The sequence below is a fragment of the Dipodomys merriami genome, unplaced genomic scaffold, assembly GCF_024711535.1.
Source record: "Dipodomys merriami isolate MVZ:Mamm:240054 unplaced genomic scaffold, mDipMer1.0.p SCAF_28, whole genome shotgun sequence".
NCBI classification, from domain to species: domain Eukaryota; kingdom Metazoa; phylum Chordata; class Mammalia; order Rodentia; family Heteromyidae; genus Dipodomys; species Dipodomys merriami.
This window is the reverse complement of record NW_027204270.1, coordinates 11,422,063-11,439,684: the sequence shown is the minus strand read 5'-3', so window position 1 is coordinate 11,439,684 and position 17,622 is coordinate 11,422,063. Positions and strand designations below refer to the sequence as shown.

General features: G+C 53.9%; 2 protein-coding genes across 3 annotated transcripts; one reads left to right on the top strand and one right to left on the bottom strand.

The window, feature by feature from the left end:
- Positions 1–325: 325 nt before the first annotated feature.
- Cd164l2 (CD164 molecule like 2) lies at positions 326–3,651 on the bottom strand. Its single transcript, XM_070036968.1, has 5 exons — positions 3,428–3,651; positions 2,811–2,978; positions 2,641–2,712; positions 2,109–2,153; positions 326–474 (listed from the first exon to the last, which is right to left on the bottom strand). Exons 1-5 carry the CDS (start codon positions 3,513–3,515, stop codon positions 326–328), a joined length of 522 nt encoding a protein of 173 aa, XP_069893069.1. The 5' UTR covers positions 3,516–3,651.
- Positions 3,652–13,825: 10,174 nt separating this feature from the next.
- Positions 13,826–16,861, top strand: Gpr3 (G protein-coupled receptor 3). Of its 2 annotated transcripts, XM_070036967.1 has the most exons (3): positions 13,826–13,857; positions 14,892–15,915; positions 16,496–16,861. In XM_070036967.1, the coding sequence occupies exon 2, from the start codon at positions 14,897–14,899 to the stop codon at positions 15,887–15,889; it is 993 nt and encodes a 330-aa protein (XP_069893068.1). In that variant the 5' UTR covers positions 13,826–13,857; positions 14,892–14,896; the 3' UTR covers positions 15,890–15,915; positions 16,496–16,861. The 2 variants fall into 2 exon arrangements, with proteins under 2 accessions (XP_069893068.1, XP_069893067.1); XM_070036966.1 differs by having other exon boundaries at positions 14,892–16,861.
- Positions 16,862–17,622: the final 761 nt, after the last annotated feature.

Genomic DNA, 17,622 nt, shown 5'->3' with positions numbered 1-17,622 from the left:
CACACTGTGCACACAGCCCCAGGCTGTGGCTTGAGGACCCGCTGGGGCTGCCACCTACTGGTTCTCCTCCCTGCTGGCAGCGTGAGGGAACAAAGACACAGGGGGCTCAGCTGGACACCCAGACACTGGGGCCAGGGCTGAGTCCTGATCCCAGCTAACATCTGGCAGAGACAGTCCGAACTGGAGGAGAAAGAAAGGGGCATGGCTCACGCAGGGGATGCTGGGAGAAAGTCATTATCCCTTTCTTGGGCCCAAGTAAGGTAGTTCCCTGGTGAGGAGGGAGTCGGGAAGGGAGCTGGCCCCCTCCCACCTGCTCGCCAGGTACTCACAGTGTCTGGTAAGTGCTGTCCTTGGCCTTGAGGAAGCGTATCACGAAGAAGGCCACTGCCTGCAGGCTCAGCACCAGCACCACACCCCCAATGAAGCTGGCCCCGTCAAAGCCAGGGCCATGATCTTCAGGGACTGCCGGGCTGCCTAGGGTGAGGGGAGGGCAGAGGTCACAGCAGGCCAGAGGGGTCCAGGATCCCAGGAAGCATAGAAGTGCCAACCCTCACCATGGGACCTAGACTACTAGGCTTAGAAATCCAGATCAGCTACTCAGGAGGCTGAGATCTGAGTATCAAGGTTTGAAGCCAGCCTGAGCAGTGAGCAGGGAAGTTCATGAGACTCTGATTTCCAATGAACGAGTAAAAGGCCAGAAGTGGAGTTGTGGCTCAAGTGAAAGAATGTCAGCCTTGAGCAGAAAAGCTAAGGGACAGCGGCTGGTAGAAGGGATGGGGCTGGAGAGGTGGGCCTTGGCCAGTCCTGGCCCTGCTCCTGAACTGCTCCATGGCTCAGTGGCATGCACACGCACTCTGAGTCTCCTGGTCACATGGGTCCCATAGGCTGAGTGGGACCAGATAGCAACGAAGCTCTCCTCCAGCCCATTTGCCTGTCATTAGTCCAATAGAGTAAGGGTGGACCCACAATGCAGGCACCCAGACCTTCTGTCAGCCAAAGGGTCTCAGGGCTCCAACCCCAATTGAGATGATGTGGTCCCTTCCCAAGCCTCTTAAGCCTGGAGTTCTCACTCCAAGGAGGAGGAGCAGAGGGGGAAGGTGGAGGCCTCAGAGTCAACACCCACTGAATGGAGGTGGAGACTAGCAGATGGTATAGACCTGGCAAGCCACCTCCTCAGTAGGACAGAGCTGGACTCCCAGGCCCCCCTTGACCCTTCCCTCTGTCCCTGCAAGGGTACAACCTTAGGGATGTGTAGTTGCCAATCTAGGCCTGGATGGCTCCCAGATGTGCCATGTTACCATTAACTCCTATCAGGGATTCAATTTCAGGTCCTGGGCCAGGTGCCCAGAGCAGGGCAGCTCTGGTAGGTATTAGATGATTCTGGGACAGTGGACAGGGAATGGGATGGGAATGGGGTCCACTGCCCAGGGACTAAGGGTGGCATAAGGGGGTCTGAGCCTATGAAGGGGAAAGCATGGTCTACCTGCAGCTCAGGGAGCCCTAAAGGAGGATGCAGGGAAGAGAAGAAAGAGAAGAAATGAACTGCATACGGCAGATCTGGGGCTCGAGCCAAGGGAGCTGAGCCATCAATAATTCAGCCTCTGAGATCAGTTTCTGGCTTTAATTAACCAAGAGCCTTTTCAGCCATGCTGACCAAGTCTGGTGACCTCCAGGTCCTGAGGGGCAATGGGAAGCACAGGGTGGAGCTCTGGCCCTTGCTCTGCTAAACATCTGCCCTATGGAGCCTCAGGTTGCAGCATGTAGGCATCCAGGACATCTCGTGGGATAATGGAGCCCACTTCTCCCGCCCAGCTTCAAGGACAGGTCCCCAGAGGTCACTCTGGCTAGAACTGGTGCTGGGGAAGGGATGGGAGCTGCCATTTCTGATTCACTTCCAGTGTGTCCAGACATTGAAGCAAGCAGGTCTTACTCAGTCCCATAAAATGTTTGTCACAGCTCTGTGGGGCAGATGTTGCCTAACTCATCTTACAGATGTAGACTGATGTGGAGCACTTGGAGGGCTGATCAGGGAGCATGACAGTGCCTGACTTCACTCTGTCCTTGACTACAACCCCTTGTGTTCCACCCACCTCCCAGGCAGTACCTACCTGTTGTGATTGTCTTCGGTTCATAGGTGGGGTGATGGTGGGCAGCTGAGAAGACAGGACATCATGGTAACACAGTCCTCCCACCCAAGACCCAAGCCCTGGGCCAGCAGCTTGGGCTCTGACTCAGATCAGATCCTGTCCAGCTCCCAATACCCAACATATTTTTAAGCCTTAGCCCCCCCCCCCCGCAGATCCCCCCACCAACTGAGCTTTCTCCCTCTCTGCCTACAGGCCCATCTTGATGCCACTTCCTCCAGGAAGTCTCTCTTCCCTTCCAAGCTGTGCATTAGAGAAAGTGCTAATGCCTGCACCCCTCTGCACAACTGGACCAAGTTATAGATGAGGAAACTGCCCGAGAGGGGAAGGGAGACTTCTTTGGGAGCTAAAGGCAGAATTGAAACTGTACCCAAGTGTGGGTACAATCCACAATCCACTTTCCAGAGACGCTGGTTTCTCTTGGAAGCAGGCTGTGGCTGGGGAAACCTCAGCGCTCTGCGGGCAAGTTGGCTTAGGTGGGTGGGAACTTCCTTACCTGGACATGACTCTGAGTGGTTGTAGACAGAGCAACCTTCCTTGGTCATCTCAGCTTGGGCCACACAGTGTCCTGGTGGAAGAAGGTACAGGTCAGACTTTTAGGGAGAGGAAGGTTCTGTGGTTGAGAACTGGGGGACGGCTGGAGTTGGGGGGGACCCCGTTCTGTACCTGGCTCTTCTGGCTGACAGTGCTGCCAGACGCAGCGGGAGAGGTTGTGTGCTCTGTCCCCCTCCACACAACGCTCACAGGCCTCCAGCTTTGCGCAGCCTCCTTGGTCAGCTGGCCAGATGTTCAGGCGGATCAGGGCTGCCCGCCCAAAGCCTCGAGCTCCTTTACCTGGGAGTGGGCGGGAGCCGGAAGAGAACCAGAGAACCGGTCCAGGTGGCCAAGCCGTGGCCCCCTTCTCCCACTCCAGACCCTCACCCTTAGAGGGAATCTCACACTTTGCACACATCTGGAACTTGCACCAACTCGCCTAGCCTCCCTCCCCCCCTCCGGATCCCCTTCCTTTGCACGCACCCGAAGTTCCCCGGTCTGTGTGGGGGCTCTGCCTGCCAGAAACACCTGAAGCTCCTACGCGCCCCCCCCCTCACCTGGAGACCACGCAGTGCGCTTGGGGCTCCACACGGCTGGCGCCCCCTTCTCCCACCCCTGGAGCCCCGCCCGTGTGGGGAACGCTTCCTCGCTCTCCCGCAAGCCCCGACGGCGCCGGGGGCTGGGGCTGAGTGAGGGGCAAGCTCCCCCGGCCCCTGCCTGGCCCGCTCATCAGACCTGCCTGGTCTTACCAGCCACAGCGAGCTGGGCACACAGGAGGAGGCAGCAACAGCCGCCGCACAGCGCAGCCCGCAAGGCTCGGGGTCCCGGCGTGGCCATGGGCGCGGGGACAGGGATGGGGGGTCGGGACAGCTGGTGTGGCGAGGCCCTCCTGGACTCACTCCCCGGAGCTTGTGAAAGGGAGACCTGGGCAACCAGGGCGCGTTCAGGTAGGGGCGTGGTGGCAAGGGGCGTGGCCTACGCGGGGCGTGGCCGGCGCGGGGCGATTCCGTGGAGGCGGGTCCGAATGGGGGCGTGGTTGTGTTCTGTTGTTTGGGCGTGGCTTGGACAAAGGGGCGTGGTCCCAAGCTTGGCGCCGCCCAGACCCTGAGTGGCCTCTTGGGCAGCTTCATTAAAAGGGTTAAGCGGAGGCTGTTTTCATTCCTTCTCCACAGGTGAAGGAACCGAGGCTTAGGAAAGGTGAGTGACTAGTCCAAGGTTATTGGCAAAAACCTGAATTAGACGGAAATCCACTTTGTAACCTTCAAGGCCGGGCTCAGGACAGGCCTTGTAGGATGAACCTTTCCCAGCAGGCCCTGTGAAGGCTGGGCCAGCCGCCTCGCCGCCCTAACACCTCCTCCCTTCCCCTCAGCTTACCACCTGACCAAGTCATGGGGTGCTCTCGCCATTTCCAGGCCAATGGGCCTTTCCAGGGTCATCTCCATGGCCACACTCTGTCCCACCCCGCACCAGCTTCGGTAAGTTCTTTTTTTTTGTTTTTGTTTTTGTGTTTTTTTTTTTGGTCCGGTCGTGGGGCCTGAACTCTGGGCCTGGGACACTATCCCTCAGCTCTTCAGCTCAAGGCTAGCGCTCTACCACTTGAGCCACAGCACCACTTCTGGCTTTTTTCTTTTTGTTTATGTGGTGCTGAGGAATCGAACCCAGGGCCTCATGCATGCAAGGCAAGCTCTCTACCACTGAGCCACCTTCCCAGCCCTCAGTAAGTTCTTTTCCTACATCTTCAGCCACTTCTCAGGTCCCTTAGAGGCAACTTCCATCGCCTCCTTCCCATTCCCTTCTCCCTCCCCCTCCCCCCTCCTCCTCCCTCTTCCTGCTTCTCTTCCTTCTCTTCCTGCTCATATCCCCCTTTCAATAAGTAGTGACTCAGTCCAGTCCTGAGTCCTATTCTACACACTTCCAGGAGTATCTTGGCAGGCGTCTGCTATCAGTTCCCATTTAAAAGCTACTAAGCAGGAAAGTTACAGAAACTCTTATCTCCAATTAACTACCAGGAATTTGGAAGTGGAGCTATGGCTCAAAGCAGTACAGCACTAGCCTTAAGTGACAAAGCTCAAGGACAGGGTCCAGGCCCTGAGTTCAAACCCCATGACTGAAAAAAAAACAAACAATAAAACTACTAAACTGGGCACTGGTGGGTAGCTCACACCTGTAATCCTAGTACTCAGGAGGTTGACATCTGAAGATCGTAGTTGGAAGCCAGCCTGAGCAGAAAAGTCAGTGAGACTCTTTTCTCCAATGTATCAGCAAAAAGCCAGAAGTGGAGATATGTTTCAAGTGGTAGAGCACTTTCCCTGAGCAAAAAAGACAAGCAAGAAAGCCATGAGTTCAAGCTCAGTGTTAATATACAATAAACAAACAAACTGGAAATGTGGCTTAGTGGTAGAGTGCTCGCCTAGCATGCATGAAGTCCTGTGTTCAATTCCTCAGTACCATATAAACAGAAAAAGCCAGAAGTGGCTCAAGTGGTAGAGTGCTAGCCTTGAACACCAAAGCTCAGGGACAGTACCCAGGCCCTGAGTTCAAATCCGAAGACTGGTAAAAATAAATAAAAATAAATAAATAAAAGCCATCAAGTCTGTAATCTCCAACTCCAAGACAATCCTGGCTCCGCAGCCACCACACCTATAACTAGTAACAGGGCTATGAGTGAGCCCTCACTGCTAGAAGAATGTATGTTCTCTGAAGAGCTTCTTTTTTTTTTTTTTTTTGGTCAGTCATGGGGCTTGAACTCTGGGCCTGGGCGCTGTCCCTCAGCTCTTTAGCTTAAGGTGAGCGCTCTACCACTTGAGCTACAGCGCCACTTCCAGTTTTCTAATGGTTTATTGGAGATATGAGTCTCACAGTCTTTCCTGCCCAGGCTGGCTTTGAACCACGATCCTCAGATCTCAGCCTCCTGAGTAGCTATGATTACAGGTGTGAGCCACCAGTGCCTGGCAAGAGCTTCTTCTTTTTTATTTTTTGGGTCCGGTCGTGGGGCCTGAACTCTGGGCCTGGGCACTGTCCCTCAGCTCTTCAGCTCAACGCTAGTGCTCTACCACTTGAGCCACAGCGCCACTTCCGGCATTTTTCTTTTTGCTTATGTGGTGCTGAGGAATCGAATCCAGGGCCTCATGCATGCAAGGCAAGCGCTCTACCACTGAGCCACCTTCCCAGCCCCAAGAGCTTCTTGTCTAAGATCTACACCTACCCTTTAGGCAATTTGCAGGCTACTCAGGGGGACAGATATAATGCAGCAGGCCAGAATGCAAGGAAGCTAGAGAACATTCTCCCCTCTTCTGTGCTTTCTGGGGATCCCTGCTTTTTAGACAGTTAAGACCTCTGGAACAGTCTGTTCCCTTTCCCACTCAGAAGCCCCAGCATTCCCCCAGTCAGCCTCCACATTGGGCTTCGTGGTTTCATTCTCGTTTCCCCCTCTCTCTTAGCCCCTCAAGTTAAAATCCTTCAAACTCCACATCTTTGCATCTCCTGAGCCTCTTCCTCATCTTCGCTCTGCTGACCTCCTACCAGGCTCCTCCGGCTTCCGCCCGAGCCAGCTGTCACAGGAACGGGAGCAGCTCTCCTGAAACCGTGCCCTTGACACACCTCTTCCGGTTAGCAGCGTGGACTCCTGGTTCTCATAGTCCCTAGCTTGTCGTAGCCTCGGCTCTCCTTTTTCTTTTTAGCCAGTCCTGGGACTTGAACTCAGGGCCTGGGCACTGTCCCTGAGCTTCTTTTGCTCAAGGCTAACACTCTATCCCTTTAGCCATAGCGCCACTTCCGGTTTTTTCCATTTATGTGGTACTGAGGAATGGAACCCAGGGCTTCATGCATGCTAGGCAAGCACTCTACCACTAAGCCACATTCCCAGCCATCGTGGGCGCTCCTTATTGCCTTCTTACTCTCTAAGAAGAGAACAGCAGCACCCACTCCTTTATCCTAGGTTTCCTAGGGGTCCTCCAACCCTGACTCTATATGTTTGGCTGATCCTTGAGGTCACCCCTGAAACAAGGATCCTTGGAAAAAATAAGCCATTGTATCTGCCTAAAACCACCAGCACCTTCAGTTCGTGGCATCCTACAACCCCCCAGGATCTGCCTGTGCCCACATCTTTGAGTTCAAGCCCATTCTTCCCCTCAGGCTCACTGGGCTCCTCTCTGTTTAGCTGTATCTCTACTTTTGAAACTCTGCCACTGATCAGGAACTGTGCACAATCTCTGACCTGTGTTTGAACCTTGTCTGCCTCTCCTGTGACTTGCTCCACGATCTCCCTACCTCAGAGATACGTCCTGGTTACTATCACAATGCTAGCCATTACATCTGGAGCATGTGTCAAGTGCATAATTAATTTCCCATTGTTTCCTGGGCTGTTATCTTCACAAAGACAGGAACCACATCTAGTTTCTTCCCTAGCTAACTATCAGCTCAGGGTTTAAGAGAAGTAAATGTTCATTCGTAGCCATATTGTACCATGTTGTGACCATTTGTACATGTATCTGTCTAGTCCCCTGGTTTGTGTGACCCTAAAGGGATCCTTAAGTGTGGTGTGTGTGTGTGTGTGTGTGTGTGTGTGTGTGTGTGCTGGTCATGGTTGTGTGTGTATGTGCTGGTTGTTGGACTTGAACTCAAAACCTAAGCGCTGTCCCTGAACTTTTTTGCTCAAGGCTAGTGTTTCCACTAGCAGCTCTACTTCCTGCTCTTTAGTGGTTATTTGGAGTCTCATGGGCTTTTCTACCTGTGCTAGCTCCAAACCTTCATCCTTAGATCTCAGCCTCCTGAGTAGCTAGGATTATAGGAGTGAGCCACTATCACCCAGCAAGGGCTCCTTATTGATATCACATTAAACATCTCTTTGTAGATGTTCTAAATGCTTGGAAATATTCAATAAGTATGTACTAACTGCTCAAAATGCAGGAGCCTGGCTAGATTATCTCATGTCCAGGGGCCAACAATGAATATTGACTGAATGAATGGTAAAATAAATAAATAAATAAAACAAAAAAACATGCAGTAACAATACCAGGTATGGAGATTGTATCTTACACTAATGCACATTCTCAAACACACAAGCCCCTCCCTTTAGATCTTAGAACCAAATTGCTCAGATTGGTGGAGTCAAAGGGGTAAGGTTATGTCACCTGGCTGTGAGGTGAGCCATCCGGTGGCCACCTGGGGAATTGCATGTGTTGTCAACTCTGGAGAACTTCAGGCTGTCATCCAGGCTAGGGTGAAAGGTCCTATGCACGTGGTTACAAATAGATATGTCTCCAGACTGCAGTTTTGCTGTTTACTGTATGATTTTTTTTGGTCCAGTCATGGGGCTTGAACTCTGGACCTGGGCGCCGTCCCTCAGCTCTTCAGCTCAAGGCTAGTGCTCTACCACTTGAGCCACAGCTCCACTTCCGGCTTTTTTCTTTTTGCTTATGTGGTGCTGAGGAATAGAACCCAGGGCCTCATGCATGCAAAGCAAGTGCTCTACCACTGAGCCACCTTCCCAGCCCCTTTACTGTATGATTTGAGGCAAACCCCTTGCTTCTCTGTTCTTCACTGAGATTTGGGAATACTGTCTCCAGCACCTGGTAGATGGGAAGGACTAAAGGATGTGTCATTATTGGAAGGAAGTAGGCAGAAGGTAGGGACAAAGGTATGAGGAGGGAGGAGAGACCTGATGGGCAATGATGTCCTCAGTTTTCCTATTAACATGAGTAATTTCACTGCGTGAGAGAGAACACGCATGCAAGTCTGTGGCCTGTCAGCCTCTCCCATGTCCCAGGTTTCTCAGGGTTGACACAGGGAAACACCATGAGCTCTTTTCCTCTCTGGCTGCCAGAGGAGTAACTTCTATTGTGAAGGACACCATAACCATGCAGAGAGGAAGTTCATGACTAATCATCTCCTTCAGCAAAAACAAATGGTTGTGGATGGCCTTTACCCCAGATGGCAGCAGTAATTAAGATAGAAATTAGGGGAAAATCTACTTGGGTGCTAGTGTCTCATATCTGTAATCCTAGCTACTCAGGAGGCTGAGATCTGAGGATCACAGTTGAAAGCCAGCCCGGGCAGAAAAGTCCCTGAGACTCTTATCTCCAATACACCACCAGAAAACCGGAAGTGGCACAGTAGCTCAAGTGGTAGAGTGCTCGCCTTGAGCTGAAAAGCCGAGGGACAGTGCCCAGGCTCAGAGTTCAAGCCCCATGATTATCCCTCTCCCCCCCCACCCCCCCCACCCCCCCCGCCAAAAAAAACCACTTAGGGACAGTGTCTAAGCCTTGAGTTCAAGCCCCATGACTGGCAAAGAAAAATAGGCAGCCAGGTGTCAGGGGCTCACGCCTATAATCAAAGCTACTCAGGAGGCTGAGATCTGAGGATCTTGGTTTGATGTTAGCCTGGGGAGAAAAGTACCCATGAGACTCTTATTTCCAAAACAAGTCAAAAACCAGAAAAGGGGGGCTGGGAAGGTGGCTCAGTGGTAGAGCGCTTGCCTTGCATGTCTGAGGCCCTGGGTTCAATTCCTCAGCACCACATAAACAGAAAAAGCCAGAAGTAGCACTGGGGATCAAGTGGTAGAGCACTAGCCTTGAGCAAAAACAGTTCAGGGACGGTGCCCAGGCCCTGAGTTCAAACCCCAGCCCAGGACCAGCAAAACAAAACAAAACAAAACAAAACCAGAAAAAATATTTTCAAAAAAAATTAATCCAAACACAGACTTGCAGGATGTGATCTGTATGAGGCAAAGAAGACCCCCACATAACAGCTAGAGGACAGGAGAAGAGTGAAGACAGTTGGGGATCCCACAGCCAGCACTGGTACTGGCAAACAGGATGAAGGTTTGTATAGTTACTTGATCTGCAGCGACAGAGTTCCCACCAGAGGCTCAATGCACTAAGAAGACTGTAGGAACCTCTCGTTCCCTACTTTCATGCCAACCTCCCTACGCCCTTTACTCTTTTCTGAGACCAGAGCTCCAGAAGAGGGAAAAAGTGGATACATGAAACTTGGGGTGTCGATGCCCTTGTCCCTTCTCTGGGACATCCCTACCAGCCATATGGTGACTTACACTATAGTTTTCTCCTTTTTCTGGCTGCTCTGGTCATTTTCATCGTCCAGCAGTGTTTCCGGGGCACCCACACACGCTCAGGACTGCTCTGCAGCAGAAAACAGAACCCAGCCATGCTTCCATGGAGTTTATAGTGTAGGAACAATACACAGCAAAAGAAAAAAAGAAAGAGAGAGAGAGAGAGAAAGGAAAAGAAAGAAAGAGAAGAAAGGAAAAAAGGAAGGAAAAGAAAGATAAATAATGCAATTTTAGGAATGCTACAAAAATAATAGAAAGCTCTAAAAATAATAGAGAAAAGAAGGTGAGGGGAAAGGACACGTCATCTAGGACAAAGGTTGGTGAAGACTTATTTTTTATTTTATTTTATTTTATTTTATTTTTTGGTCTGGTCATGGGGCTTGAACTCTGGGCCTGGGCGCTGTCCCTCAGCTCTTCAGCTCAAGGTTAGCGCGCTACCACTTGAGCCACAGCACCACTTCCGGCTTTTTTTTCTGCTTATGTGGTGCTGAGGAATCGAACCCAGGGCCTCATGCATGCAAGGCAAGCACTCTACCACTGAGCCAACTTCCCAGCCCTATTTGGAAATCAGAGGTTTTTTTGGGGGGAGGTCAGTCATGTGGGCTGAACTCTGGGCTTGAACACTATTCCTCAGCTCTTTAGCTCAAGGCTAGCGTCCTACCACTTGAGCCACAGCGCCACTTCTGGCTTATGTGGTGCTGAGGAATCCAACCCAGGGCCTCATGCATGCACGGCAAGCACTCGACCACTGAGCCACCTTCCCAGCCCTATTTTTATTTTTATTTTGTCAGTTGTGGGGCTTGAACTCTGGGCTTGGGCGCTGTCCCTGTGCTCTTCAGCTCAAGGCGAGCGCTCTACCGCTTGAGCCACTGTGCCACTTCCGGTTTTCTGGTGGTTTATTGGAGATAAGAGTCTCACTGACTTTCCTGCCCGGGCTGGCTTTGAACTGTGATCCTCAGATCTCAGCCTCCTGAGTAGCTAGGATTACAGGCGTGAGCCACCGGCACCTGGCTTGTGAAGACTGTTTTAGAACCTATTAGAGCCAGGTGCCAATGGCTCATGCCTGTAATCCTAGCTACTCAGGAGACTGAGATCTGAGGATCACAGTTCAAAGCCAGCCCGGGCAGAAAAGTCTGTGAGACTCTTATCTCCAATAAACCACCAGAAGACCAGAAGTGGCGCTGTGGCTCAAGCGGTAGAGCGCTCACCTTGAGCTGAAGAACTCAGAGTTCAAGCCTCATGACTGACAAAAACAAAAACAAAAACCAACAAAACCCAACCAGCTTAGAAGCAGAGGTCTAAAGGGAGTAAAGGGTCCTAGACAAGGAAACAGCCGGTGCAAAGGCCCAGGGTCAGGAATGTCTCATCCCAGGCTGGCCTTTCAAAGGGCGAATTCCCTCAGACCCCTCCTCATTCTCTGCTCCCTCCTCTGGTTAAGGTTTTCTACCTCCAGACCCTCAGTTATCTGAAGCCCACCTTTGCCTTCCTGGTGTCCTCCTCTGGCCAGGTACAGCACTGGCCGTCAGCACATAGCGAGCGCTGATAACAGGCGGGACCCACCCCATAATCTTGAGACAGACATTAATATCGCTCCTATTTGTTTGTTTATTATTGTGCTAGCGCTGGGGTTTGAACTCGGGGTCTTGTGCTCTCCCACCTCCCTTAACTTTTTCCTTCAGGGCTGCAGATCTACCATTTGAGCTACAGCTCCACTTCTGGCTTTTTATGCTGAATAATTGGAGATGAGTGTTACTCCAGGGGCTGGGAAGTTGGCTTAGTGGTAGAGTGCTTGCCTGGCATGCATGAGGCCCTAGGTTTGATTCCTCAGCACCACGTTAGCAGAAAAAGCCGCAAGTGGCACTGTGGCTCAAGTGGTAGAGTGCTAGCCTTGAGCTGAAGAGCTGAGGGACAGCGCCCAGGCCCAGAGTTCAGACCCCAGGACAGGCCCTCTCCCCCCCACAAAAAATGCGTGTTACTCCACTGACTTTCCTGCCCAAGCCAGCTTTGAAATGTGATCCTTAGATCTCAGCCTCCTGGGTTGTTAGGATTATAGGCATGAGCCACCAGTGCCCAGACCCGTATTTTAGAGATGAAGAAAAAAAGAGAGCCTATGAGCTCCCATAGGTAACCAGCTCAGGAATGGAGGAATTGGGATCTGAATCTACTCCTTTTTTTTTTTTTTTTGGCCAGTCATGGGGCTTGAACTCAGAGTCTGAGCACTGTCCCTGAGCTTCTTTGTGTTCAAGGCTAGCACTCTCCCACTTGAGCAATAGGACCACTTCTGGCTTTTTCTTAGTAGTTTATTGGAGAGAAGAGTCTCATGGACTTTCCTGCCCAAGCTGGCTTTGAACCATGCTCCTCGGATCCCAGCCTCTTGAGAAGTTAGATTCCCTGAATGAGCCACCTGTGCCCAGTTTCTAGTCTGCTCCTGATCACTTCCTCTTGCTAAGTCCTCCACGCTCACCAGAGCCAAACTACAAAGCATCATCTCTCCAGCCCCATTCTTTCCTCTCTCCATGTCCACTGCCCGCACCCAAACCCGACGCTTACCCAGTGGACTCCGACTGAGGAAGCTACAGTGGGGCTGACATGGGGAGAAGGAATGGGTGGATCTGGGATCTTTGCTCCACTTTCGGTAAACTCATTCCCGGTCCCATTGCCCTTCAGTGACCTCAGAGCTAAAGACAGAGAGAAAAGGGGCAGCTCCATGGGTCAGATCTGCTGGGATGGTTCTGTGGGGTTAAGGTCAGGCTGGGGGCAGGGAATGTGGCTTATTGGTAGAGTGTTAGCCTAGCATGCATGAAGCCCTGGGTTCGATTCCTCAGTATCACATAAACAGAAAAAGCTGTGGTTCAAGTCGTAGAGTGCTAGCCTTGAGCAAAAGAAGCTCAGGGACAGTGCCTAGGCCCTGAATTCAAATCTTAGGACTGGCAAAAAAAAAAAAAAAGGCAGGCTGGGTGAAGGGACCTCCCTCTCCATGCCCACCCACCAGCCGCCTGCCCTGAGGACTCAGCTGCCAGGTTTTCTCCCAACTTCTTCCCGGCTCTCCATCTTCTGCAGCTTCAGGGAAATACCCCCCCCCCCAACCACCCTTTTGCTGGCCTTCCAGATCCTTCAATAAATAATTCAGAGTTAGAAACCTGGCCAGGCGCTCCCTCCCATCCCACCAGGGTGCTATTGGGCCAGCAGCAGTGATGTCACTGAGCTCCTTATCCCCGCTCCAGCATCACGGGACCGATCTGTCCCGACACCAACTTTGCGGCCTGGTCACCACTGTCCACCAGACCCTCCATCCTGCTCACCTCTCCCGGGGGGCACCCGGAATCTTCATCCCAGGACCCTGCAGCCCTCATTTAGCTTCGTCAGCTCAGTACATCAGCCCTTGACAGGGTCATGGTGACCTGAAGTCCCTTCCCCTGGGTGTCCCCCATCTGTCTTGGCCGCTGCCAGCCTGGGATCCTGGGATCTGACGCCGGCACGGTGGCCCTGGGGGCCTCTGCCCCCCCCCCGCACCGCCAGCGTCCCGCAGCCCCATCCCCCGCGAGCCTGTCACCAGGCTCACATCGTCACAGCCGCCCCCGTCCCCTCGAGGCCCCATTACCGGCAACCCCGTCATCCCATCATCACTCGCCGTCACCTGGAGGCTGTCAGCTGGTTCCGGTCACCCGAAGGGGGTCCCGCCACCCCACCACCTATCCCGGCCTCCATTCTGCCGTCCTCCCCATGACGCCCCCTGCAGCCTCCCTCAGACTTCACCAAGGTGCGCCCACCCTCGCCCCCGAAACCGCCCCCCGGCCCGCAGAGGGCGCCGCGTCAAGGACAGCGCGGGCCTGTGCGGGAGGGGGCGGGGCCGCGGCCACGGTCTCTTTTTATGAATGGGGGAGCGGGCGGCGCGTGGCCTCATTACTATGCCGCGCACCGTGCGCTGCGCCCCAGCGCACCGCGCCCATTGGCTGACCGCGCTGCTGACGTCACCGAACGGGTGTCCGGGGGCGGGGCGGGGCGGGGTGACTCACGCGGCCGCGGGGGCTTTTCGGGGTCCGCGCGCACCTTGCGCTGCCAGGACCCGAGCGGAGCCTCCCGCGGCCCGGCCGCGCCCGGCCTGGACCGGTGAGTAGCGGGCGTCCAGCGTCCGGAAGGGCACTCAGGATGCTAGGACCTTGGGAAAGCTCGGTGCAGCTGACCGGGGTCGGAGGTCGAAGCTGGGATTCTGGGTTACCAGGCGGGGCCCCGAGTGCTGGACCGGCCAGTTGGGTGACCTGGAGGGGCGGGGGTGGGGGTGGGATGAGCATCTCTGAGGGACCCCAGGCCCTAGACGGAGAGACTGGCATGTGAGGCTGGCTGGCGGGAGGAGTCCGGGCCAGAGACCCAGGGGTCCGAGCAGCGGGAGGGGTTCAGAGACCCGGCAGAGGGCGGAGCCAGGCCCAAATCCTGGGGTCCAGCCACACCGAGGGGTCTGACTCAAGGATCTAAGCTTCCAGTAGGGGGTGACCCTTACAGAGGCCAGGCGTTGGGCAGAGAGAGAGGTCTGGCTGCTGACAGAAGTCTGGGAGAAGGTGTTGGGGTGGGGTGGGGGGACTGAGTTTGCAGGTGCTGTTACCCCAGGAATGTCGGGTGGGAGCAGTCAGCCTCACGCGCGCTCTCTGAGGGCGGAGCCTGGGGCTGGTAGCTGAGAATCGTGAGGGGTCTGGGAGCCTCAGAAACGGAGTCATCCTCTTTGAAGGAAGGAAGCACAGCTGCCTCTTTTAGAGACGTGTGTCTCCCCCCCCCCCCCGCGCCCCGTCCACGCCCCGCCCCGCACCTCCCTTTCCCTAAGCTTGAGCTATTTCAGGTCATCTCCTGCATCCTGTGGTTCCCCATTCACTTATAGCCCTTGATCGTCTCTAATCACACACGTGGGAAAAGAGGTCTGCTGGATCCAGAGGGTTGGAAGGGAGGGGCAAGGGACCCAAGACGGGGATCTTCAGGAAAACAAACAACTCCCTTGTTAAGAGGCCTGGGAACACTGGGGGGGGGTAACAGCTATCCACAGAAGAGCCCCAGTTAGTACCCCAAGAGGTATTCCAAAGACCAATTCCCTCCCTCTAGGCCTCTCCCGTGAGCGCCCAGCCCTGCCAGCATCTCACAGGGTCTTTCTCCTGCAGGTATCATGATGTGGGGTGCAGGCAGCCCCCTGGCCTGGCTCTCAGCCGGTCCAGGCACTGTGAATGTGAGCACCGGAGACCCAGAAGAGGGGCCCACTGGCCCAGCTGCCCTGCTGCCCTCGCCCAGAGCCTGGGATGTGGTGCTGTGCATCTCAGGCACCCTGGTGTCCTGCGAGAATGCGCTGGTGGTGGCCATCATCGTGGGCACCCCTGCCTTCCGGGCCCCCATGTTCCTGCTGGTGGGTAGTCTGGCCGTGGCAGATCTGCTGGCCGGCCTGGGCCTGGTCCTACACTTTGCTGCTGTCTTCTGCATTGGCTCAATGGAGATGCGTCTGGTGCTGGTTGGTGTGCTGGCAATGGCCTTTACTGCCAGCATTGGCAGCCTACTGGCCATCACGGTCGATCGCTACCTTTCTTTGTACAATGCCCTCACTTACTACTCAGAGACAACAGTGACTCGGACCTATGTGATGCTGGCCCTGGTGTGGGGGAGTGCCCTGGGCCTGGGGCTGCTGCCAGGCCTGGCCTGGAACTGCCTGGATGGCCTGACCACGTGTGGTGTGGTCTATCCACTCTCCAAGAACCATCTGGTGGTCCTGGCTATTGCCTTCTTCATGGTGTTTGGCATCATGCTGCAGCTCTATGCCCAGATCTGTCGCATTGTCTGCCGCCATGCCCAGCAGATTGCCCTCCAGCGGCACCTGCTGCCTGCCTCCCACTACGTGGCCACCCGCAAGGGCATCGCCACACTGGCCGTGGTGCTTGGCGCCTTTGCTGCCTGCTGGTTGCCCTTCACTGTCTACTGCCTGCTGGGTGACGCCGACTCCCCATCCCTCTACACCTATCTCACCCTGCTCCCCGCCACTTATAACTCCATGATCAATCCCATCATCTACGCCTTCCGCAACCAGGACGTGCAGAAGGTGCTGTGGGCCGTGTGCTGCTGCTGTTCCTCTTCCAAGATCCCCTTTCGATCCCGTTCCCCCAGCGACGTCTAGCTATGTCCTGGTGCCCTGCCGCCCCGGTGAGTTGCTTTATTGCAACTTCCTCTGCTCCACACCCTTACAGACCCAGCTGGTTCTGGAGTTCTAGGACATTGGGTGTTCCAGGATTCTGTTCAAGGTCCGTGTAGGCAGTCAGCTGGCTCCAGGGTTCTAGAATGTTCCAGGCGGCCAGGGTTCCACTCAGAAATGTCCCACTGCCCAGGTGGCTTGCAGTTCCAGAATGCTGGGGATCTTACAGTGCCATTCCAAGTCCTTAAACTTGTCCTCTCCCTGAAACTTGACCTTGGCCATGTCACTTTACTTTTGGATTTTTCAGTCAGAGAGGATAGCCAGTTAGTTGCCTAGACAGGAAAAAAAAAGATTATATCTATATATCTATGTGCACATACAAAGAAATTATATTTATTATTTATATTTATAAATTTATTTATGGGTGGTTAGGGGGGGAAAAAAGCCCCACATCTTGAAATCTAAGGCCATACTACTAGGGTATTCCCAGTCCCCTCACACCCCCATTTCTGACCTCAGTTCCTGCAGGGGGGAATAGAGAAAGAGAAATCATGTATTTTGTTAATTGTTTTTGTTTATTTTTTATCGAAGAGAGCATAGAAACCAGAGCCTTCTCCCCAGGCCTGCCCTCCTCAGGTCTGCGAGGGAACACACCAGCCTCTGGTTTTTTATTTTTTTAAGAAGCCATCACCTGAGCAACCGAGAATTCCTCCGCGCTGGGGCCCTGCTGCTCTCTGGTGGTAATTTTGGGGAATTGCATCCTGGCCGGGCAGTCGGGACTAGAAAATGCAACCCCAACTCTTAACTTCAGTCTGATGTCCAGCGCCACAGCCATGGCCTGGTAGCCAGGCTTCACCCTGAGGTGCCCTAGGGAAGGCGGGGCAAGAGCCAAAACCCCACCCCTCTGCCAACCGGGGTACTGGCCCCCAGTGCATTCCCTGTTCCTGTCCCAACCCAACTCAGTAATAAATGATTTTGTGATACCTATTTCTATGAGTCTGTGTTTATGCAAGGGGTACAGGCCTGACTGAGGAGAGTTTGGAATGAGAGGGCCCCGCCAGAATAAGAGGATCTAGGCAGCCAGGGTGGACTGTGTCTGACACCCCCACACACACATACCCTGTTAGGATGTCAGTATCCACCTGGCATGGACCTCCCCCTCCCCCTGGGGACAGGAAGCAAGGTGCTGGGCTGTTCTTGGGTTGAGCATGCCCACATCCTGCCCACAGTAGCCTGTTTGGGGCTCTGGCATGAAGCATGCGCTCACAGGATGTCAGATTCCTTCATAATAATAGTCGCTTTATTAGTACGTGGTAACTCTGGCCAGGCAGGGTGCTAAGGTACTGATCAGCCTCTTTCCCCAATACTATACAGGTGCCTCCTGGCACAGGTTGCATCCTCTCCATTTTACAGATGAGAAACTGAGGCTGAGAGGGGCAGAGACTTAAGATCATATAGCTAGGAGTGATTGCAGCTGGATTCAAACCAAATGAATCTGTTTGTAGAATCTGCATTCTGTTCTCTGAACAATAGCCGCTCACGTCCTTCCCCCCGCTCACACACACATCTGGAGCTTAGGATGTTTTCAATCCCCCACCTCAGTGGTGGCCACAGGAATCCAGGGAGGTGGCTATGCCACCCGAGCCCTGTCTTCTCTCCCATCTTCCTGGAGGGTCCCAGGGAAGAGTCGTATTCCCCAAGCACCAAGTCAAACATGG

Bases quoted from the DNA above. Each gene is read 5' to 3' on its own strand.
- Cd164l2 (XM_070036968.1), bottom strand. From the start codon at position 3,515: ATGGCCACGCCGGGACCCCGAGCCTTGCGGGCTGCGCTGTGCGGCGGC. The intron at 2,713-2,810 runs GTACAGAACGGG...TTCTTCCACCAG, and splicing joins CTGTCAGCCAGAAGAGCCAG to GACACTGTGTGGCCCAAGCT. The intron at 2,154-2,640 runs GTAAGGAAGTTC...CTGTCTTCTCAG, and splicing joins CCACTCAGAGTCATGTCCAG to CTGCCCACCATCACCCCACC.
- Gpr3 (XM_070036967.1), top strand. From the start codon at position 14,897: ATGATGTGGGGTGCAGGCAGCCCCCTGGCCTGGCTCTCAGCCGGTCCA.